Genomic DNA, 24237 nt, shown 5'->3' on the forward strand with positions numbered 1-24237 from the left:
AGTTGATTGAAATTTCTTTTTATTATTGATACTTTAGAAGAGTTTCTTTCCAGTCTACAGTTCATTATTGGAAAAGTTATATACATTTTTAAGATTATCGTCAAATATGGAAAAATCTCTACCAAACTTCTTTCCCATATATTAAGGTGTGGGGGGATTTTCCACATTCCAGTTCTGGGTCCATGTATTCCAAATATTGTCGACCCCGTTACCTGTATACTTACATGCTGGATCCTGAAGGACATATTCATTTGCTGATAAGGTGTCTGGCCCTCCACCTTTGTGTCATAATAACCTGTGGTCAGATAACTGTAGGCCTTTGAGCTGCTGGAATAGATGTCACTGTTACTACAGGCTGTGATGCCCATGAACTACATACATTTATTCCACTTACAAAATCAATTTCCCCTTAGCCAGGTCCCCAAATGTCCACGACCACCATAATGCTTCCAGACTGAAGGGAAGTTATGACAGAATGGAAGTTAGATGAAAGGATACAGCAGGCTCTTGAGATTAAAATATTTTACTGTTTAAACCTTTACAGAAATGTGAGACCATGGGAACATGTTGCTAGGATTCTGCCTGTGGTGTTAGAAGGGGCTTGATGCTTAAGTTTCTTGGAATCTGCCTTTGGGTTCAGCTTTGGACACTACACTTCAGAGGCAGTGTTCACAAACTTGAGCACATTCATAGAAAGGAGGTAACCTAGGATGATGAAGAGTCAGGACACTCATATAATAAGCAGTTAGAGTCCATGCAAAGATCTTGGGAGACACAATTCAAGTAGTGTACAAGTCTGTCCTCAGTTCTTGGAGTCCTGTGAGGTAAAAGAAGTATTATGACTCAATATTAGGAATCACTTTTTAGGGTTAGGCCAGTTTCAACATACAATTGATCAGCTTGTGAAATACGAGTTTTCTTTATAGGAATGGTTTAAGGAGAGGGTTTAAGGAGAGGCTACGTGAGAACCTGTCACGGATTCTGTGAAGGGGAGACTCATATTAGGTAGTGGCAGTGATAGGGGATGGGGGGGGGGGGGGTTTCAGTATGAAATAACCTAACCCTTACACACTTTTACAAGTCTGAGATTCTAGGATGACTTTGCTATTAATTTTATTTGACACCTTAGCCTCAGGTTTAATGCTTGATAAATGGAAAATTTTAAAGATTAGATGGAGCTACTTTTAAGGTAAGAGGAAAAAAATTTTTTTCTTTAAACCTAAGGGCAGCAATAGAGATTCATTTTAGTGTTATTTATTTTTATGCTTTTTTTATTTAAGGCAAGATTCTAACATAGTTAATCAATACAGGAGGTTAAAGGTTGGAGGTATGGAGTTGCTGGGACTAAAGCAAGTTGTAGAAACAGAACATCATGTGGGATCTCTACAGATCCTGATTCTTCTAGTAGGAACAAAAAGAGGCTTTTTTTTTTTTTTTTTCTTGCCATGTGCTGGGAGGGGGGTTCCTCAATTCTGTGGAATAGCCTAGCAATGGACAGATGTCTGGGAATAATGAGTCAGGGCTTTTCTATGACAGGTAACAGAACACAATTGAAACTGGTCTAAGGAAATAAAGAGGAAGGGGATTTATTGGCTTCAGGGGTAGCGTTCATTCAGACATATTTGCCTCCTAAGGCTCAAAAGGCATTATCCTCTCTCAGCATTCCTTCCCTTGAAGTTGGCTTCCTTCACCTGCATTAGTGGTACCTGTTATCACTGCCTTATTAGTTATCCTCGTTTAAAAGGCTTCTTGTTCTGAACTGATTCAGCGAAAGCCCCAGATGGAGTTCTCCGACCAAGATATCCATCTCAGAACCAATCTCTGTGGTCTGGACTATGATGACTGGCAGTTCTGGGGAGTGAGGATGGGAGGTGTAACCATCCAGAACCATTAAGACTCCTGGGCAAGAGGGAGGGGTAGTTCCCAAAGGGGGTAAAAAATTTTTTTCTTTTAACAGAGAAGGGTGGGGAAGATGGATAATACTGAGAGCACACACTCAAAAATTCCAAAATAATGGATATCCATTATTTAGGGGAGGGGACAATGTTTGGGGACTTCCTCTATAGGGCTATAGTTGTTAAACTGTAAAATCAAGTAAATCTTTCCCACATATGGATAGATATCATGCATTGGGGGCAAGATCCTTACATTTTGGCGTTTTTACTCTTTCCTCCAAGTGGGACTGAGAGTCAATGAAGATGCTACAGAAGAAGTAAATGGAAAGCTGAAGCTATTAATGCAGTAATTTTTTAATTTAGTGCCCTCTTTAGGCAAAGTACCCCGAAGCACTTTCAATAATCCATTTTTATTATGACCACACCCCGTGTAGGTGACATGAGTATTACCGTCTTGCCCTTGCAGTTGGGGAAACCGAGGCATGACACTCCTCCATTCAGCTTTTCGGTGGGATTTGGGCAGAGACCTGCTTGCATGACCTCAGAGGGTCTCCTTCCTCCACGGCGCCTCTCAGAACTCTCGTGTCCTTCGGCGTGGCAGGAGAGAAGCTCCGGATCCTCCGCAGCCTCGGGATTCGTCTTCCGCCCGGCTGTACCCGCCCCACTCTCCCGCACCTTCCTCAGGAGGTCCAGCTGGCCAAGGTCTGGCTGTCCCTCCCGTCCTTCCCCCTGCCCCCCGACTCCCTTACCCCGGTCCCCGACGTGCAGGAAGCCCCCAGCCAAGCGCCCCGCAGGAAGGTGCGGGCAGATGCTGCCCAGGCGTCTAACGGGAGGGGCGCCGGCGCCGCCGGAGGTGAGCGGGCCGGCCCTGCGCTCTCCGAGGGCCGGGGCGCAGGGGTTGGTTGGGGCAGGCGCCCGGGCTAGCCCGGCAGGAGGAAGGTGGCGGCGGGAGGGAGGCCGGGCCAGGCGGCGGGTAGCGGCGAGAGGGGAGATCCAGGCGGGCCGGCGCACTGCTCGCGGGCGACGCCAGGAGAGCGAGCGCCGGGGAGCCGGACGCTGCGGAGCCGCTCGGGCACGCGCCGCGCCCCGCCGGGGTCGCCGAACTCGGCCGGAAACCTCCTCGCGGCGCCCGGACCCCCGGCGCCCTCTCGAGCGCGGGCGGGAGACATGGCTTCGCGCGTCCCCGCCGCCGCGGGTGCTGACTCGACACAATCGGCGGGTCGCGCGGGGGGCGCGGCGTAACCCGGGGGTGGGCGGCGGCGCGGAGCCGCCAGAGGAGCTCCGAGTGTCGCTGGGAGCGAAGGAAGATGCCAGCACAAAGGCGAGCGGAGACCCAGCCCGCTGCGGAGGGCGGCGGGAAGAGTCGCTGAGGGGCGCACCGGACGCGCTCTGCTCTTGCGCCGCGTCTCTCCCGTCGCCGCCTCGGGTCGCGGGGTCGGGGACGGCAGCGCAGGGTCCCTGGGCCCCTTGGCAGCGGCCGCCGCAGTGGGGAGCTGCATGCGACGCGCGGCGGCGCCCCCGGCCGCCTGCTTTCCCCGCGGCGCGCACGGACCGGCCGGAGGGCGCCGGGGCCGCGGGTCTGGTCGACTGCGGGGGCGCCCTCCCGCCCCGCGGCCCCGTTCCCACCCGCAGCCCTCGGCGGCGCCGAGCCCCAGGTGAGTGTGCGGCCGGCGCCGGGCCCTGGCGCCGCAGGTACCGGCTAGAGGGAGGTGCCTTTGTTTTCCTCCCTCGCGCTCCGGCGCGGTCATTCATTTGACATTTTGGCTTCCGCTACCTTGAAATGCGGGCGAGAGACACCGGGACGTGTTTTCTGCTTTGGTTATCCGAGGGAGCTGAGACTTTCGGGTCCGTTTGGGCATCATTTGAGGGAGAGGGGGCTTCATTTCTTTTCGGTTAGGAATGTTTTGTGAACATCCTCTGCTGGAGCTTGGGGCCTGGAGAAAACTGGGGCTGCAGATTTAGACGTAGTCGTTTCCGAGGACGTGCAACTGCAGAGGTCTGGCTCTTCCATGCCTGTCTTTTCCTCCCTTTGCAGTGCTCAAGTGTTTTTCCTTTATGATTACCAACTTTAGGAACATCTTTACAGGCATGCTTATTTCTCTAAGAGTTGGAAGTCTTTGGAGACAATATTGAGAGCTCACAGAGTTACAGGGGATCGATGTTAAAGTTCGAGAAGGCAAGCATCGGCGATCATCATAGATAGAGGTGGACGGTAGGCAAACTTCCTGGGAGGCTTTAGCCTTCCTGGTATGTTTCTGCTCTCACTGCCCCAGAGTCAAGGAAACTGAATTCTCGCTGTACGTACACCTTTGCCAAAGGGTGAAACTTGTCTTTTCTTGCGCAGTTTTCTATACTTTGTCTTTTAGAAGAAAAAGATTTTTATGTAATTAGTAGAGTCTTCCATTAGACCTGGTGAAATTTCATGTATTCGTTTGTCTTACCAGTATGATTTTCATTTTACTGTTTCTCCTTTTCCCTCAAGGGCTCATTTCTTCGTTGCCTAGAGAGAGCTTTCCCCACCCCCCTCCTCCCAACAGATGGCTGTACCCTCTGAGAGATTATCTTTAACATGACACTCACATTACCTATACAGAGAAATCAGTTATATGGCTTATCTTTGGTATTATTAAAGCAAGAGGCCTAATCTGGATGGGGATATTATTAATGGTGTGAAAATCTGGAGCTTGCTAATCTGTTTGGTCATCAGAAGATTCCTGCAGGGATTGTTTATATAGTGTGGGAGACAGATGGCATCCTTAGCAGACAAGAGAAGCCCGGCATAAAGGGTCATTGTATTTTTCAGAAACTATCCACTTCACTGTTGGGAGGAGGGGTAGGGTGCTGTGGAGGGTGGGGAAAATGTAATTTTGATCTCCCAAAGGAGACATTATAACCTTACCATTTGATCTCCTAACCAGTTAATTTCTTCTTTCTTTGAGCATTTAAAAAGTCATCATTAAGTTGTTTGTTTTGATTATTTGTTTGGCACATTTTGGTCTCATTTGTGGTTATGTGAAGCAGTTTAAACAGTTATATTAGCGAAGATGTCTTTGCATTTAAGATTACCATACCACCTTTGGGGAGAAAACAGTCATAACTCTCTTAGCTCTTGTTCATTTCAACAAATGGCCCCTTGCTCGCATACAGTCTCCTCGCTGGAAGGATGGTAGTCCACTCTGCATGAATTCATCCACCATCTCTATGGCAGGTGGTTCCCAGTCTTACAGCCCTTGCCCCCAGAGCCTCAGCTATGGATAGTACTTACCTTCTGTAATTAGTTAGCCCAAGACATTTGCTTTACCATCACCTCTATCACAACTTTGAGCTGACTTTGGCAACGAATCTTTATGAATGACTGTGGAGTCTGTGAAGAATCAAAGTCATTCTGAATATTTGAGATAAGCCAGCTGGAGCTTTTCTGCTCCATCCAGTATTATAGCTCTTTATGTGCTGTAGATTATAAATCTGGTCTTCCCTCTCCGATTGTGAGGGAAAATATCCCAGCAAATTAATATTCATCAGTGACAGGACTAGATTTAATGAAGAACATGAGCAATGTTTGACCCCTCTGAACAGGAAATATGGAATAAAAGTAAGCATTGGCTCTGTTTTTCTTGGGCAATGTGATCTTGAGAGAAAATCATGGTTTCTTATTCTTTTCAAAGACTTTTTCACCCTTGATCTCAGCAAAAGGCAAAGAAACTTAGGTTGTTACCTGTAGTTGAGGACAGATGCTATAACCTTTTCTGTGGATGAATGTATTTTGCGGGAGAGGTGGCTTTTGGGCTCTGTCTAGTTTCAACGGGTGCCCTAGCGTCAGTGAAAGGATCTAACACTCGAAATACTTTTTAAATCACTGGCTGGTATCTGTGTACCCTCTTACCAGGTTGCTGTCTCATGAAGTGTTGCTTTAAGAGAAACCTGAGGCTCCAGGCCTGAGGCTTGCTATGAGCCTGGCCTGGATCCACGTTTTAGTGTGTTGCTTTTTTCCTTGGGTAAAAATGGAACCAGTTTTGCATGGTGCGTTGAATAGGGAAAGGCAGCATGGAGTGAAAACCTTTCCATTTCCATTGTTGAAAGCCAGGCGTGACCTGAAAGAGAGAGGACTATATCTGAAGTTTGGTTGACCTAACAGAGACAGAGGTTGCTTCTTTATACACAGGATGTCTTTTCTATGGGAATATGAATGGGGAATTAGAAGAGTGACCAGACCTCCTAGTTTGTCTGCAACAGTCCTAGCTTATTCCTGTTGACCTATCTTAGTTATCAAAAGCACCCCTATTCACGTTTAAAAGTGCCCTGGTTGGGATGATAAATTTTTTGGTCATCCTAGATGTTAAGGAATCTTGACTTTTCTTTACCACCCTCTCCGGACCACAGATTTGTCTTTTATTCATTATATGCAAAGATAAGCAAGACAAACAAAACAAAACAAAACAAAAAACAAAAAATGCACACAGAAAAAAATATCAAGGAAGATAGAAGAATGAGGTAATTGATTATGTATTTATTTACACATACAGGAAAGAAATAGTTTTATCCTTAAGTTGCTAAGTGTCTGCTATGGCTCTAAGCCTATGTTATTATTGTCTTTCAAGAATGTGAGGAGCTAACACTTCCCCGTTTACCTAGGGCCAACAGGGCTTGCAGAGAAGAATGTGGTGAGCCTGCTCAGCCCATGAAAGTTCTCATAGGGGTTTGAGATTGTACAGGTGACCTGGTAAGGGTTTGGGTTCCAAACCTAGATATTTGAAGCTTGTGGGATCTACTTCTGCAACTGTTGCTATCTACCTCGCCGAAGAATTGCCTGTTTGAAATAGTTCACTTGCAGTTCTGGCCAGTATGTGTTAGAATTAATTATGGCTGTCACCTTTTCCATACGCACTCCAATAAAATCCTCAAAATTGAGGTCAGCATAGGAAGGGGTTTATTTATCTCCTTTATAACTTGGATGACTATGTAATTCTTTTGTCCAGACAAGGACACTTTTGAGAGTAAAAAGTAGCAATAACTGGAAGAGGCACTGGGTCAACAAGCATAACCTGGGACTCTCCCAGGAAGATGATGATGTATGGTCATCTTAACTATGACCCAAGCCATTATCTTTTTATGAAGAATACCCATAAGATGGAAAAATGTCTTTAGCTTCTTCTAGATTTGTTCAACATAATTTTTTTTTTAACAGAGGGAACAGTTAAAACATTTTTAAAAAATGTTTATTTATATTTGAGAGAGAGAAACCGAGTGCAAGCGGCAGAGGGGCAGAGAGAGAGAGGGAGACAGAATCCGAAGCAGGCTCCAGGCTTTGAGCTGCCAGTACAGAACCTGATGTGGGGCTTGAACCCACAAACCATGAGATCATGACCTGAGCCGAAGTCTGTCGCCTAACTGACTGAGCCACCCCGACTGAGTTCACCCATGGGTGAACACCCCATGTTCAACATAAATTTTTATGCATGTGCATGCAGATACATGTATGTGTGTATTGTTTACACAAACATTGATCATATGTCTATAGACGTGTGTACTGTAAGGTTGAAATAAACCATTCAAGAAGGCCTAGTTATTTGGAAAATTGTGGCCTTCATAATCTCTTCTATGGATTGACTTTTGAACTAAACTCTCTGCATCCAGCCTGTCTAAACTTTAAATCATCTCCTGACCTTGTGTAGTTTGAATACCAATCTGTTAGTATAATTCTTGTTTAAAAATCAGTGTTGGTTCTCACTTTCTGTTTAGTTCTCAAAGATCTGCAGATAGTTTGGTGGTTAGAAAGGAAAAGCAATGAAAACATTTTATTCATTGGTTCATTGACTCAACTACTATTTATTGGGCACCTTTCATAAGTCAGTGTCTCATCTAGTTGCTGAGGATATACCAATGAATAAAACAAGAGATCCCTGCCCTTGTGAAGTTCTCATTCTCTTGGGGCGGAAGGGTGGGATGGGAGACAGATAATTAAAAAAATGAATAAGTAGCTTAAATAGCATGCTAGAAGGAAGTACATGCTTTGGAAGAAAGGGAAAGTAGAACAGGATAAATGTGTTTGAGTAGCCTTCCTGGGGAAAGAGATCCTAACTTTAAGCCAAGACTTTGAAGGAGGCTAGAGAAGTTACTCATACAGAGTTTTCCAGGTGCAAGGAACAGCCAGTGTGAAAGCCTAAAGGATGTGTTCAAAGATTAGCAAGAAGATCAGCATGATGGGGTGGGGTGACTGGGTGGAGTTGGAAATGAGATCAGAAAGGTGTTATAGAAGTGGCAGAGCATGTAGGACCTTGATATTACAATATGAAGAGTAATTACAATGTCAGCAGAAATCCCATTGTGTTCTTAAAACTCATAATATTAAAAAATTGTGTTTGTGCTATGAAGCCTGCACTGGTCAATATGACTTACATTTCACAAATAGTGCACTTCATCTTGGTTAATATACTCTTTGTGTCATTTGCTTACTGTTTATTTGTTAAACTAGCATATTTTTGGTTGTTGCTAGTCTTAAATTATACCCCCATTTTGCAAAAATACAACAGTGGCTCAAGAGTGGCTCTTTGAAGTGTGAAAATAGTAATTAAAATAGTAATGTAAATGCTGGGGTTCAGAATGTCATAAACATGCTTAGAGAACTCAATCCTGCTGCAAATATAAAATGTGAAATCTGTATGTATAAAAACAAGGGAATCCGTGATAATCTCCAAACAGTAACTGAAATTGAAAAGTGCTAACGGAAGTATGATGATGACTATCTTAAAGCTGTTTTTTTTTTTCTTGACTTTGCCATCCATTCGCTCCTAATTCCCAGTCGTTCCCTGTTACGAAACTGTCCAATAGTGGCATGAAGCCATGGATGTTTTGGTGTCATTTTCAAACAAAGCACAGTGGCTTCTCTGTTATACCATTGAAGTTTTCCAGGACAAGCACACAACAATGCTTTCCATTACAAAATTAACATATCCTATTGCTACAGGTAGGGAAGGGACTAAAACCCTAGTAGCATCATTAAAGGACTCTTGTAGCAAAAATAAGAAGAGACACTTCTTCTTATAGACACTTGCAAAATCGGCTAGATAGCTAAAGACAAACATCCTTAAAGAGAAACCAGAAGTTATTGACAGAATTCCTCTGTCAAATGACACGGTTGGCTGTTGCATAAGAGCAGTGGAGTAGCATGTGGAAGAGCGATTCCGATCAAGTACATACTAGCAGATATTTCACTTTATGGTTGGATGAAACCACTGAGGTCATGCACAGAATGAATCAGCTCTTGGCGCTTGTTCAGGGAGGAGTGCTTGGTGATGCTTTGTTCATTTATCACTGAAAACTCATGCTACAAGAGAGGAGATTTTTCTTTGGCTAACTGGTATTAATGAGACCGGAAAAGTTGCTAAGGGGGCAGGACTTACAGAGCACTAGTTTCATGTTCGAATGAGAAGGTGATGGCTTTGTAAAGAAAAGAAGCTGTACTGAGAAGCCAGTCTGTGTGCTGCTCCGTTCACAGAACAGATGTAGTGCCTTCTGATCTTGAGGAAATACTAAAAGAAAGAGAGAACTGGGTGTAGTCAAAGTGCAGCCCCTGAGTATAGGAGTGTGCTGTGCAAAGTGACAGGCAGGGAGCATAAGACTGCTTTTCCATGCTGACATATGCTGGCCATTTAGAGGGAAGGCACACGTAAAATATTTTATCTGTGGAGTAAGACGAATGTTTCTTCATGGCACCGATGAGAAACTATTTCTCTTCTATCAAGTGGCACACCTCAGCGATATACTCTGCCCCCAGTGAGTGAAGTCAAGGACAGGGAGGGAAGGAAGAATTGTCAACAAATAAAACAATCTGCAACAATCTTAGGACTAAGAAATTTTTTCATTAGAGAAAGTTGGAGATCTACATTGACTGTAAAGGGTTACGGAGGTAATATTTTCAGTAATGGACAGTCCTTTAAATAATAACCATATTTCCTCTTGATGACCCATTAAAAGAATAAGAACACAAAGAAGTAGAACTTAGACCTACTAATTTGATGGAGAGAAGGTACAAGTGTATACATGGTATTTGAGAGCATGTAGAGAACCATGCTGGGAGGAACCTAGGCTTTTGAGATTTTCATGGAGATACTGGGTGTTAGGGGGGGACAGGTAGAAAGAGATGGAGAAGTCTGACCATTGGACATCACTTTTTATATACGTTTGCCTTAGGCTTGGCTTCATTCGAGACAAATGGAGTTGATATTCAAAAGCTTTCAGGACATGATTTGTATTGCCCCTGACCTAACCTAGAAAAAATAAATGATCTCTAGTGGTCTTGGATTCTCTATGCATAGGCCTTCTTCCCTTCATCCCTCCTTCCCTCTCTTCTTCCCTCCCATCTTCTTTTCATTTGTTCTTTCCACCTTAAGTCATTTAATTGGCATCTTTAAGCTAGAAGAGACTTTGTGAGCCCATCTCTTGTATCTCCGTGTCTTAGGTGGATACCTGTGCTACCCAGGGCAAGAGGGATAAGGGCCTCTAGGGAAAGGAAATTCTGTTCCTTGCTCAGCTAACCCACTCTAATGTGTAATGTCCAGTTATAGCACGCATTTAAATTTGAACCCTCATTCTTCAATAAAGATCCATTTCCCTTTTTTTGAATATAAATAAAGATGGAATCTTTGTCTTTTGTCTGATAACCCTTCTATATTGGTCACCATTATTTACTTCTAGAACATAAGCGATTCATGCACTATTCATTGAACAAACATCGAGAGCTACATACGTGCCAGGCTCTATGCTAAGTGATAGGTATAAAAGAGGTTGATAATTAGACATGGCCCTGCCCAGATAAAACAGAGAATCTAGTAGGAAATAGACAACAAGGATATGATAAACAAATACATACATAATTGCAAAGCAAATGTGGCAAAAATGTTTACATTTGTTAAATGTGGGTGGTGGTATATGGGCTGCTATTAACTTCTGAACTAGATGAGCTTCTGAATATATATTTGCAATGTTTCCTAAGTAAAAAATGAAAAAATATGGTCGGAAGCATAAGTACTTTGTAGAGGGGACTTCAACAGACGGTGGAGTGTAACAGAGACTTCCTTCGGATGGAGTAGTCAGGGAAGACCTGAAGTGCACCTCATTGCCTGCCTATGTGAGAGGGATAAGGGTCACTTGGACAGGGTTCAGAGAAGAGTCACAAAGATAACTGATGACATGGTTGGAAATAAGACGTATCTATGAGAACAGTCTCGAAGAACTGGGGATGCTGAGCAGCGGGAGAAATTTACCTGATGCGGCGGGGTTGGCTGTCATTTTGTTAAATTTATAGGGTCTTTTACACAACCACGTTCTCTTCAGTCACGTTCCATGCTCAACAGCAGGCAAGGCATGTTATCCCGGTTAGAATTATGTGCGAGAGGAAAATTGAACTTTTGTGCTTCAGCTGAGGAAAAATTGGAAAGGAACTGAGAGACAGACCAGTTCGGCCTTCCTGTGAAGAAGTATCTCTTTAATGTTCTTCACAGGCGGTCATCAAGTTCTTAGGAGATCCTTTTCATGCTTCCTCTACTCAGAATGGGGTGGTGGTGAGTGGGGCACTCACTCTGGTTTACTTTTATTAGGCCAGTCTTCTGTCTGTCCTGTAAATACCCCAGACTCCTTTCTCCCTCAGTACCTTCCTTCTACCACAAGAGGCACTTCCCTCCTGGAACACCCACCAATTGAATTTACTCTCCAGGCCCCGTACCTCCATTGCCTTTCTGTATACAATCTGAAAACAGTAGTTTTCCCATTTTTCCCGTCTTACCTTTCTGAAGAATATGGCATTTCTTGTAGCATATGTAGCTTTCTTTGTCAGTGACTGACAGAAAGGGCGGGTGGAATCAGTGTCATAATCTGAGGGGATAGAAGGAAGTGGGTTTGGTTTGACATCTTCCCCTCCAGATGCTGATATGCCACCCTCATATCACTGTTTTATAGTAGTTAATATCATAATCTTCTTTGCTTTAGATGGTGTACTAGTTGTTTTGTTTCCTACCAGCCTTTCGCCAACTAGGTTTTAAGCACCCTCAATATGTGGAAACTTGGCCAACACCTGTGTATAATGCCCAGTATTGATCATGGAGTGAATATACAATTATCAATGCCTAATGGTTGAAAGGAATTGTTTCTTTCTCATGGACCATTATGAAAGGTTATTATTTATATAAATCAGATATTAAGTTGGCACAGATACTAAATAATTAACATTTTGTAGTTTTTAAAATGGCAGAAAGTCAAGTCTTGGGGGTCTGATTCATTGAGATAATTCTAATCTCAGAACTCCTTCTTCCTTTGTAAGTCTTCTAACTCCTTGCTAGTCAAAGTGTAGTCCATAGACCGGCAAGCATCAGCATCACCTGGAAGCTTGTCAAAAAAAAAAAAAAAAAAAAAGAAATGCCGAATCTCAGGCCCCACACCAGAACTACTGTGAATCAGAATCTGCATTTGAACAAGATCCCCAGCTGTGTTGTATTAGGGAAAGCAAAGTTGGAGAAACATTGTTTTAACTTACCAGAATCCCGAAATTTAGGAGGAGCATTTATCTTCAAAGAGAAGGAAGACTGGAAATGAGGATTTCATCAGTCTCTGGGTGAGATTGTCAGTACTTTCTGCAGTGTGGCCTCATTACGCTGCTTCACGTAGAAGTTTCCAGGCCAGAAGATGTCTCTGTAGGAGTGTCCTGGAGGAATTTAAGTGGGTGATATGTGTGAGACATGATGGTGATTACAGGAATTTGAAGCAGTTGTTGGAGCGAGAAACTAGGAGAGCTTGGTAAAGGCGGAGGGGCGTGGCCATGCAACCTAATACTGAAAATAAAGGAAGAGGTCTTCCCTTTAGAATCTGAAACAATTTCTGATGCTGAGGGCTTGCACTTGACTTAAAGTCTAATGCCTCCAGAACCAGCAGGTCACAGATGAAACCAGCTGGATGTGGTGTGCATGGAGACCTTGTAGAGTGGTGAGGATCATGGGAGAGGCATTCTTCATCAGAGGGGAGAGGGGGCCACTCAGCTCGCTCCGTTGTTACCACATGGGAATTTGGGTCTAGCATGGCCAAATCTTCACATTTTTCAAACGAAGCTAGAAATGTAAGTTTGTATGTAAAACATCTCTTGAGTGGTAATTAAAATGTTTTTAGAACAGCACAGGCCAAACAAAATTCATATGCTGCCTGCATCTGTTTTACAACCCTTGTTCTGGAGCCACAGAACATATGAGATTGTATCACTGCTCAGCTTTTGTGATGCAGGGCACCAAACACAGAGGTGTTTGGGTTTTGGTAGGGACCATTTTGGATCGTTATTAAGTAAAAGAAATGAAAGACATGAAAGAAAGGAGCTGCATTTGTGTTGATGACCTGACAAAATGTATATCTGCAGAACCTTGGTGGCTAAAGGTGTTTGAAAGAAAGAGTTGGGGGCTTAAAGGAATACAGTTTAGGTCCTGTGAGATCTGAAGGGGGTTGGGACGAGGGTGAGGAAATGGAGATATGGACATTTCTTGGTACACCCAAGCTGGGATCCCACACAGCAACACAGCAATCAGGGCTGGAGGGCTGGACCACAACTTGGACATTCTTGTGTTGGGAGAGGAGTGTGACGGGAAATAGAATTTGAGTTAATTTTTCTTTAGCATCTGGTTGTTATATTTGGATGCCAGCTAATATTGAACGTTTGCTGGAATTAGATTTTCAATTAAAGTTTGTCATGGTAAAATTAGCATTTTATGTATTTTGAAAGTGAAAACTAGGAGAAAGAATCAAAATTCTTTCCAAATATTTATTATTGATGATGTTTCTTGTTAAAAACTAAGTTCCTCAAGGATCAGTACTGTTTGTTATTTGTCTTTGCATCCTGGCATCTAGAACAGTCTGGGTTAGTGAATGTTTGTTGGTCTGAAATGATTGTAAGGCAAAATGTAATTTATTTTTCATCTTGGAAAATCATTCTGTAGGTATTCATTTTCCTTACTGATTAAAAAAAAACGATAGCCTTATTCAGATAATAATCCTCATACCATGAAATTCACCATTTTAAGTGCGAGTTTTAGTATATTTGCGAAGCTGTGCGACCACCACCGCTAGGTAACTTCAGAACCCTTTCATCCCTCCCAAAAGAAGCCCAGTTACCCATTAGTTACTCACCGTGACCCTTCCTCCCACCTCCTGGCAACTGCTGTCCTACATTCTGTCTCTATAAATTTGCCTATTCCAGACACTCAATGTTTGTGAGATTGCGTCCCGAGTTGGGCTCCCTGCTGACATCATGGAGCCTGCTTGGGATTCTCTCTGTCCTTCTCTCTGCCCCCGTCCAGGTTGCTCTCTCTCTCTCTGCCTTCTTCCCACTCACATGCAAGCATTCTTTCTCTCAAAATAAAATAAATAAACTTAAGAAAAGGTGGAGTTATATAATATGTAGTGTTTTGTGACTGGCATCTTTCACTTAGTATAATGTTTTCAAGGTTTATTCATGTTGTAGTGTGTATCAGTACTTTGTTCTTTTTCTTTTAGAGAGAGAGAGAGAGAGAGAGCGAGCGAGCACAGGAGTGGGAAGGGGGACAGAGAGAGAGAGAAAGAAAATCTTTTTCAAAAAGATTTTTTTTAAACTTTTTTTTTAACTTTGTTTTGAGAGAGAACGAGCACAAGCAAGAGAGGGGCAGAGAGGGAGGGGGAGAGAGAGAATCCCAAGCAGGCCCTGTGCTGTCAGCACAGAGCCCAACACGGGGCTCGAACTCACAAACTGAGAGATCATGATCTGAGCTGAAATTGAGTCAGACACTTAACCGACTGAGCCACCCACCCAGGTGTCCCAAGAGAGAAAATCTTAAGCAGCCTCCAGGCTCGGTGCAGAGCCCAACACAGGGCTCTATCCCATGACCCTGGGATCATGACCTTAGCCAAAATCAAGAGTCAGATGCTCAGGCAAATGCTCAACCGACTGAGCCACCCAGGCTCCCCTATTTTGTTCTTTTTTTATAGCCAAATAAAATTGTACTGTATGGATATCCCACATTTTGTTTATCCATTCACCAGTTGATGGACATTTCAGATGTTCTCACTTTCTGGCTGTATTATGAATGATTCTGATATGAAAACTTGTGTGAAAGTTTTTATATGGATATGTTTTCAGTCCTGTTGAGTACATACCTCAGAGTGTAATTTCTGGGTCATATGGTAACTACATTTATCATTTTGAGGATCTGCTAAACCATTTTTCAAACTGAGTGTGCTATTTTGCATTTCAGTCAACGCGTGAAGGTTCCAATTTCTCCGTATCCTCAGCAACACTTGTTATTTATTTTTCTTTTTGACTTTAACCATCCAAGGAAGTATTAAGTGCTATCTCATTGTGGTTTTGATTTGCTTTTCCCTAATGACTAATGATGTTGAGCATCTTTTCATGTGCTTATTGGCCATTTGTATATATTCTTTGGAGACATGTCTCTTCAAATTCATTGCTTATTTATTTATTTATTTAGAGTGGAGGTGGGGTGGGGGGGGCGGGGGAAGAGAGAGAATCCCAAGCAGGCTCTGCACTGTCAGTGCAGAGCCTGAAGAAGGGCTTGAACTCACCAACCGTGAGATCATGACCTGAGTAGAAACCAGGAATCCGACGTTTAACCAACTGAGCCACCCCAGGCACCTCTCATTGGTAGTTTTTAAATTGCGTTATTTTACGTTTGTGTTGTATGAATTTGTTTTATATCCTGGATCCTAGACCTTTATGAAATACATGACTGGAAAATATTTATCCTATTTTGTGGATTATCTTTTTACTTTCTTGATAGTGTCATTTGAAGCACAATCATTTATAATTTTAATGAAGTCCAGTTATTATGTTTTTCACCCTTGTGCTTTTGGTGTCATACCTATCCTTGTTGGTCTAATTATTATGTAAGTTGTGACAAGTAGAATATTGACATCTCCAACTATTGTTGAATTGTCTTTCTCTCAACTCTATCAATTTGTACTTGTGTATTTTATAGTCCTGTTCTGAGGTACATACATTGTTTATATCATTATGTCTTCCTTCTGAATTGACTCTTTTATCATAAAATATTCTTCTTTCTCTCTAGTTACAGTTTTTGTCTTAAGGTCTATTTTGTCTGATATTAGTATTGCCAATCCATCTCTTTTTTTAAGTTGCTCTTTGCATGATGTATCTTTTTCCATCTTTTTACCTCCATCCTGTTTGTGTCTCTGAATCTAAAGTGTCTCTTTTAGGCAGCAAGTAGTTGGATCACTTAAAAAATATGTTCTGCCTATCTCTGCTTTTTGACTAGAGTGTTTAGCTAGTGACTGGAATGTTTAATTTATTTGCATTTAATGTTAATTACTGACAAGATTTTATTTGTCTACCATTTTGCTATTTGTCTTCTGTATGCCTCAGGTCGTTTTTATTCAGTTCCTTCATTACTGCCTTGCCTTGTGTTAAATATCTATTTTCTAGTGTGCCATTTCAGTTCCCTTGTTGCTTTTAATTCCCTTGTTGATTTTCATAGGTCTTTATTCTGTCATGACTGATAATATTATTATGATATTTTTTGAGTTATATCATTACGTTTGCTGTGGGGATTACAATAACCTTTTTAATTTAAAACAGCCTTACTCAGATGAATTTCGGAAGTATACAGAAGTTTCAATATAGCTCCATTCCTTGCTTTACATATTACAAGCCCATCACTGCACTTTTTCTTTTAAAAGTTTAATTTTGAGAGAGAGAGCACACGCGTGCATGTGCAGGCAAGTAGGGGAGTGGCAGAGAGAGAGAGGGAGATGGAGGATCCGGATCCCAAGTGGGCTCCCTGATGACAGCAGAAAGCCCGATGCGGGGCACGAACCCATGAACCATGAAACCGTGACCTGAGCTGAAGACAGATGCATAACTGACTGAGCCACTCAGGCTCAACTGTCAATGCAGTTGTTCTTAAATCAGATAATAGAAAAGGGTTAGAGCAAATACATTTATGTTGTCTTTTACATTTAACTACATAGTTAGCTTTACTGATTCTCTTAATGTCTTTGTGTAGGTTGGAGTTAATGTTTGGTGTTTTTTCATTTCAGCCTCAAGGACTAACTTTAGTATTTCTTGAAGGGCAGATTCTCTAGTGACAGATTCTCTCAAGTTTTGCTTAAATGGGAATGTCTTAATTTCTTCTTCATTTTTGAAGGATAATGTTATTGGATATAGAAGTCTTGTTTTACCTTTTTATTTCACTGCTTTGAATATGCTGTTCCACTGCCTTCTAGCCTTCTCTAGTGTCTGATGAAAAATCAATTGTTACTGTTATTGAGAATCCCTTTTATGTGGTAGACTTTCCTACTGTGTTTAAGTTTCTGTCTTTTGACATTTTGACTATGATGTGTCTTGGTGGGGTTTCTTTACAGTTTATCCTACTTCGGGTTTGTTGAGCTTCTTGGATGTATAGATTAATGTTTTCATCAAATGTGGGAAGTTTTTGGCCATTATTTTTTAAATATTCTTTCTGTTCCTTTTCCTTTCTTTGGGGGATTCCCCATATGCATGTATTGATACAATATTTGTTGTTCTCTAGATCTCTGAGGCTCTGTTAATTTTTCTTCATTCTTTTTTTTATTCCTAAGACTGGATAATTTCAACTGACATGTCTTCAAGTTCGTGGATTCTTTTTTCTGCCTATTCAAATTGTTGAATCCCTCTAGCGAATTTTCCATTTTGGGTATTGTACATTTCCACACCTGAATTTTTAATCTTTTTTTTTTTTAATAATTTTTGTCTCTATATTGATATTCTCTGGTGAAATATTCTTTTTCTATTCTACTTTAATTCTTTAGACATGGTTTACTTTAATAATTTGAACATGCTTATAATAGCATATTTAAATCTTCGTTTAGTATGCCCCATCTGGATTTCTCAGGGACATATTTAAAAAAAATTTTGGGGGGCACCTGGGTGGCTCAGTCAGTTAAGTGTCCGACTTCAGCTCAGGTCATGATCTCGTGGTTCGTGAGTTTGAGCCCGACATCAGGCTCTGTGCTGACAGCTCAGAGCCTAGAGCCTCTCTCTCTGCCCCTCACCATGCTTGTGCTCTCTCTCTCTCTCTCTCAAAAGTAAATAAACATTGAAAAATTAAAAAAAAATAAAAAAATTTTAATGTTTATTTGTTTTTGAGAGAGAGATAGAGAGAGAGAGAGAGAGGGAGAGGGCTCAAACTCATGAGCTGTGAGATCATGACCTGAGCCAAAGTCGATGCTTAACTGACTGAGCCACCCAGATGCCCCTTTTAGGGACATATTTTAATTTACTACTTTATTTCCTATGCAGGGACCATACTCTCCTATTTATTTGTGTGTGTGTGTGTGTGGGGGGGGTAGGTTTTTGTTGGAAAGTGGACATTTCAAATAATATCTCATGGCAACTCTGAAAATGAGATTTCATTCCCTCCCCAGGGTTTGGTAGTTTTGCTCTTTGTTGTTATTTGTTTACAGACGTTTCTGAATAAATTCCGTAAAGTCTGTATTTTTTGTCACATGTGGCTACTGAAGCCTCTGCTTAGTTACCTTAGTGGTCAGCTAGTGATTTGACAGAAATTTCCTTAAATGCTTGGAATGAATAAGTCCTTCCATCGGTGCTGAGAAGCCCTGGGTGCATGTTAGGGTACATCTTCAGCAATCAGCCATGCTGCTATTTACAACTCTGCCTTGGCCTTCAGTTGCTGCAGGCATAGAGGCTCAGTGTCAGCCAGAGGTGAAAGATGAGGGTCTTCTCAGATATTTGTTGCATGTGTGTGTAGTGCTACATATGCATGTGGTCTTCTATATCCCAAGGAATATGTCAGAGCTCTTCAAGTCCTTCTATGTACGTCTTATTCCCCAGATTTTCGTTTTAAGTTTTTTTAGTCAGCCTCTCCCCCATCTCCTCCCCACCCCCCCCCCCCCCCCGCCCACAACTATTGTTGCTTCAGGTGTTTGCACTGTTAAACAACTGTTTTCTTTTCTTTTCTTTTTAAATGTTTATTTATTTATTTTGAGAGAGGGAGAGAGAGTGCGCCAGTGTGTGTGCACACGCGTGTGCATGCTAGCAGGAGAGGGGGAGAGAGAGAGAGAGAGAGAGAGAGAGAGAGAATCCCAGGGAGGCTTGACACTGTCAGTGCAGAGACTGACACAGGGCTCGATCCCACAATCATGAGGTCATGACCTGAACTGAAATCGGGAGTTGGAGGATTAACCAAATGAGCCACCCAAGTGCCCTAAACAATTGTTTTCAGCAAATGCTGAGAGGCTAGAGCTTTTTCCAATGAGTGATCCCTGAGTTGGGCCCAGTAAGCACAAGCCCAGAGAATGGGGCTTTTCCAGATAACTGCCAGGTCAAATAATGACAGTTCTCTGGGATAGGGCCTTTTTAGGGGAACTCCAAACCCATTTTGCCTTCTCATGGATCACTAGAGTACTGGCTTTCTCAGTCATTTGTGGCTGCAAGGATGCTCATTTTCAAGGGTCCTGTGATACTAGGGAGAGAGTGATGGAAACAGGGAAATTAAAATCCTACAAAACTCAGTGTTCTTGTTGACATTCAAACATTCATGACTCAAGTATCATTGTAATGTTGTAAGTCTTTTGTTTATTTCCATAATTTTGAAAAAGTTGATTTTGACAATTTTTGGTAGCTTTTGTGCTTTTATGGAGGAGCAAATTTTGGGTGATTCTTACTTGGCTATTCTGGAAGTGCTTCCCCCTCCTACTGAATTTTACCACTGGCTGCTAGAATGTGATGTTACAATTGATTGGCTTCTTTTTTTCCCTCTTTCTTTCTTTCAAGATTTTGAAGCATGGTTTTTTTTAATTTATTTAATTTATTTTTATTTTTTAGCATTAGTTATTTTTGAGAGAGAGAGAGAGAGAGAGAGAGAGAGAGACAGAGCATGAGCAGGGGATAGGGAGAGAGAGACACACAGAATCCCAGACAGGCTCCAGGCTGTCAGCACAGAGCCCATTGTGGGGCTTGAACCCACAAACCACAAGATCATGACCTGAGCTAAAGTCGGATGCTTAACCAACTGAGCCACCCAGGCACCCCAGAAGCACAATTTTTATTATCTTTTTTCATCTTTTTTATCTGTTTTTTTAATGCTTTTTATAGGTATATACTTCTTTAAACATCCATGTGTATATTTTAAAAATATTTAAATTGAGGTAAAATACACGTAACAAAATTTTGTTGTCTTAATTCACCATTTTAAATGTACAGCTTGTAATGTTAAGTACATTCACTCTGTTGTATAAGCAATCTCCAGAACACTTCTCGTCTTGGAAAACTGAAAATCTGTACCCATTAAACAAAAATTCCCCCTTTCTCCCTCCCACTAGCTCCTGAAGCCACCATTCTACTTTCTGTCTTTATGAATTTGACTACTGTAGCTACCTCATATAAGTGGAGTCGTACAGTATTTGTTTTTTTTTTGTGACTGGGTTATTTCATTTAGCATAATGTCCTCCAGGTTCATCCAGGTTGTAGTATATGTCAGAATTTCCTCACTTCCTAACGCTGATTAATATTCTGTTGTATGCATTTAACACATCTTGTTTATCTGTTCATCCATCAGTAGACACTTGTGTTGCTTCTACCTTTTGCTATTGTGAATATGAGCATAGATCTACACATCTCTTTCAATTCTTTTGAGTATATTGCATTTATTTATTTATTTATTTATTTATTTATTTATGCTTTGTGTGGCAACATGTACAGGAATACCCAACTTGATAGTTTTCTTAAACAGGTTACTAAACTAAATGAGTTTCTCAGATTTTGCTATACAGTACATTCTTCATTAGACCCAATTAAGTACTATTTTCTGATTCTTCCTGGACTTAGACATTACCTCACTTGTTCTCCCATTTTTAAGCTGGTAAAGTTTAAAAAATTTTAGATGACTTGACGCCATGTCAGGGGTTAGGAAATGAATAAATCACAAAATTAAATGGAACCCAACTTCTGATTCCTAGTTGAAACCTTAAGTTGCTGTGTTTTGTTATTTTTTATGTACCTAAATAAAAAAGAGTGTAGGGATAAGAATTCTTGTAATCCTTTTGAATAAGAAACCAACATGGGATTTCATAGTCTAAATTTCATTGATAAATGAGTAGGCTACTGGGGACACATATTTAGGGATAGAAAGTAACAGGTTTAGTCATGTAATAGATGTGAGTGGCCATATATTCTTTGTACATCTGGGGAGCAAGCTCAAATACCTGCACCACGTGGGAAGGTAACATAAATCTGTGAAGCAAACTAGATGAGAGCTCTGGTAAGCTGGACCTTACATGCAGTTTCTAAAGGGTCAGCTGTTACCAGCTCCTTCCAGAGTGTTGCCCCAGGATGCTACATAAGCTAGTTTTTCTTTCTTTCTTTTTTTGTTTATTTTTGAGAATGACTGGGTCATTCTCATTGAGAATGAGGGTCAGAGAGAGAGGGAAACAGAGGCTCCAAAGTGGGCTCTGTGCTGAGAGCAGAGAGCCTGATGCAGAGCTTGAACTCGCAGAGTTGTGAGATCATAACCTGAGCTGAAGTTGGATGCTTAACCAGCTGATCCACCCAGGCGCCCTGATAAGCTAGTTTTTTTAAAAAGAGAAATTAGAATTTTTATGTGTAATCTTCTTATTTAAAAAGAAAGGGGCAGATAACTTAAAAGTGAAAATAAAAAATCGTGCTGCCCAGCCAAACAAGATTGCAAGCTGGATTTATGACTTTGATTGAGGTCCAGGAATTTATAAATTCAGGGGGTAGCCTGTTTGATGGATATCACATAAGCGATATGTTTGTAGTAATTGGAGAAAGTTGACTAGGGTAATTACGATAATACCATTTCTAGTATTGCAGAGGGCTATAAGGGTCATCTAGCGTGTCTATTTTATCGTATAAAGAAACAAGACCCACCAAAGTTATGTGACTTGCCGTGGTACCTGCTAAGACTCTTGGAATCATGCAAAGCAAGCTTAAGGATAACAATGCCAGCTGCTCTTTCTTAGTCCAAATGCATTTGGACTTCTCTTGTGTTATTTAAAAAAAAAATTTTTAAGGTTTATTCATTTTTCAGAGACAGTGAGACAGAGTGTGAATGGGGGAGGGGCAGAGAGAGAGGGAGACAGAATCCGAAGCAGGCTCCAGGCTCTGAGCTGTCAGCACAGAGCCTGATGCGGGGCTCGAACTCACGGACCGTGACATCATGACCTGAGCTGAAGTCAGATGCTTAACTGACCGAGCCACCCAGGCTCCCCCCTTGTGTTCTTATTTACAATAACTTAGGTTTATATAGAGCTTTTCCATGTCATTCGCATAGGTCATCTCCTATAATCACAAGTTGTAGCACAGAGGTTATTCTCCTTGGGCCAAAGAAGAAACTGAGTTCCAAAGAAGTTTTGTGACTTATTCAAGTTCACATAGCTAGCTAGTAATGGATAGTGTGCCCATTATACTTTCTCTTCAGCCTGAGATACCTTTGAGATTATTACAGTGGGACAACAGACACAAATGGGGATAGTCCTTGGTAGTCTGGGACAGGGTCACTTAGTGATAGTGCTGAAATTAAGGATCTAGTCTCCTTATTTGTATTGTAAACCTCACCCGTCACAGCAGGAAGATAAATAAAATAAAGGTTTCTTAAGGAGAAAACGCACAAGTGCTGAATAGACCAGAAGGCTATAAAAGTATCCTGCAGAAAAAAGTAGACAGAAGGCATTTCTTGGATAAGTTTTGGTGTTTATCAAGGAGGAGTTGACATTTGAGACAAAGTTTTATTTCTATAATTTTTCTTAGGTTTTTGACTAGTGCTTTTTAAGGCTTGTTGTTTTCTTGCACTTAATTTTATTCACCCTTCTAGTCTCTATTTTGCATGAGGTGGGGGTGGGTAAAGTTCAGTCCTATGAGGTTTTAAGTTGGTGTCACTGTCAGACATGCTTTTGGGAACTACAGTTTCATATAATGAAAATAGAACGATAACTACCATAATATAGAGTTCTTTTATTTAGAGATATATTTGAGGGTTATAATAACTTCCCGATTTTTAAAGAAACATATAAGTTGACCTTGAATGAAGTTCTAACTAGTCTAGCTAAATTTGGAAATAAAAAGATATTAAGAAAGAGAGAACAAGTGAAGCAAAATATGCAAAATCTCCAATTAAATATATCTAAAGGAAATATGTCTGCAGTGATGTTTTATTGTTTTATTTATTTATTTAAGTTTATTTATTTATTTATTTTGAGAGAGGGAGAACACATGCATGCCTGACGATGAGGGGCTCAAACTCACAACCTGAGCCGAAACCAAGAGTCGGACGCCGAAATGACTGAGCCGCCCAGGCGCTCGAATTGTTTTCTTTTTAGACATGTGTATCATCAAAGTGAAACAAGACTAACTAGATAACTGTGGTATATAAGATTAAAAATTTGTTTTCATCCAACAACTTTTGGGGGAAATAAAATATTCCATTTCTCAATTTCCAGAATCTGAGAAGGTTTTATTTAGTGCTTGCTATTTAATTCTTATTGAGGGAGGGATGAAATTAATCTGGAAACAAACTTAAGAAGGCATATTACCACAGATATTTTTATTATATGAGGTAGGGAAGCCTCTGACTTTTGCTGAAGAATGTAGTTAGTTCCAGGATTTCTTTGTGACAATAGCCCCTATCAGTGTTGGCTAATTAATTCTGGTGGAACACCCGGAATTATGGGAATGGCCCATTCTTGCACTTTCCATCTACTTTTTCCTTAGGGCAATAAGTTCTGTAGGTATGTGGTCGGCTGCCTTAGAGGTTGTCTCAGGTGAGAGATATACCAACTGTTTTACTCTGACAAACAAGGGTCACCGGTTTAGGACATTTTTCAGCTAGCAACATCTTTCTTGTTACTTAGCACCCAATCGCTAACCCAGTGCCTTCTATTTTATATTTATTTAACATCAGCACCCCATTTCTGTTACCACTTCTTATGGTTGTTTGGGTATGAGCTAAGCTGAGGAAGTGTCCTCAAAATTACAGTGGCCCTAAAGATAGAAAAGCTTATTTCTCTCTAACATTTTCTCTGGCCATTTTTCACTTATTTTTTATCTGAGGTAGTGTTTTGGAAAAACTTCAGTCCTTCCCTCCTGTGTATCTCCTTTGCGTTCACACAGAATACTTCACTTCAGACACTTCTGGTTACCAAATGTGTGGAGGTTTTCTCCTAATAAGCAGTTCTCTGGCACACCAGCTGGTTGTCCTGTAATTTAACTCATTTCTGACCCTATGCGCCTGGAGACAGCATCAAATGCCACAGGTTAAGGGCTCAGTTCCACAACTCTGCCATTTCA

At 41.5% G+C, this 24237-nt stretch overlaps 2 protein-coding genes across 4 annotated transcripts in view; one reads left to right on the plus strand and one right to left on the minus strand.

The window, feature by feature from the left end:
- Positions 1-507: 507 nt before the first annotated feature.
- LOC144617016 (uncharacterized) lies at positions 508-3647 on the minus strand. Its single transcript, XM_078450551.2, has 2 exons — positions 2346-3647; positions 508-817 (listed from the first exon to the last, which is right to left on the minus strand). Exons 1-2 carry the CDS (start codon positions 3645-3647, stop codon positions 803-805), a joined length of 1317 nt encoding a protein of 438 aa, XP_078306677.2. The 3' UTR covers positions 508-802.
- Positions 2637-24237, plus strand: part of HECW2 (HECT, C2 and WW domain containing E3 ubiquitin protein ligase 2) — a 371931-nt gene continuing 350330 nt past the window's right edge. For 2 of the 3 annotated variants that reach the window (XM_060622748.3, XM_078451061.2), the window contains exon 1: positions 3437-3550. The gene's annotated coding sequence lies outside the window, so the exon portion shown is untranslated. Of the gene's footprint in view, positions 2749-3436; positions 3551-24237 lie in introns of those variants that run through there. The other variant, XM_060622749.3, reaches the window with a different exon arrangement.

The sequence above is a fragment of the Panthera onca genome, chromosome C1 (genome assembly GCF_046562875.1).
Source record: "Panthera onca isolate mPanOnc1 chromosome C1, mPanOnc1 haplotype 2, whole genome shotgun sequence".
Lineage (NCBI taxonomy): Eukaryota > Metazoa > Chordata > Mammalia > Carnivora > Felidae > Panthera > Panthera onca.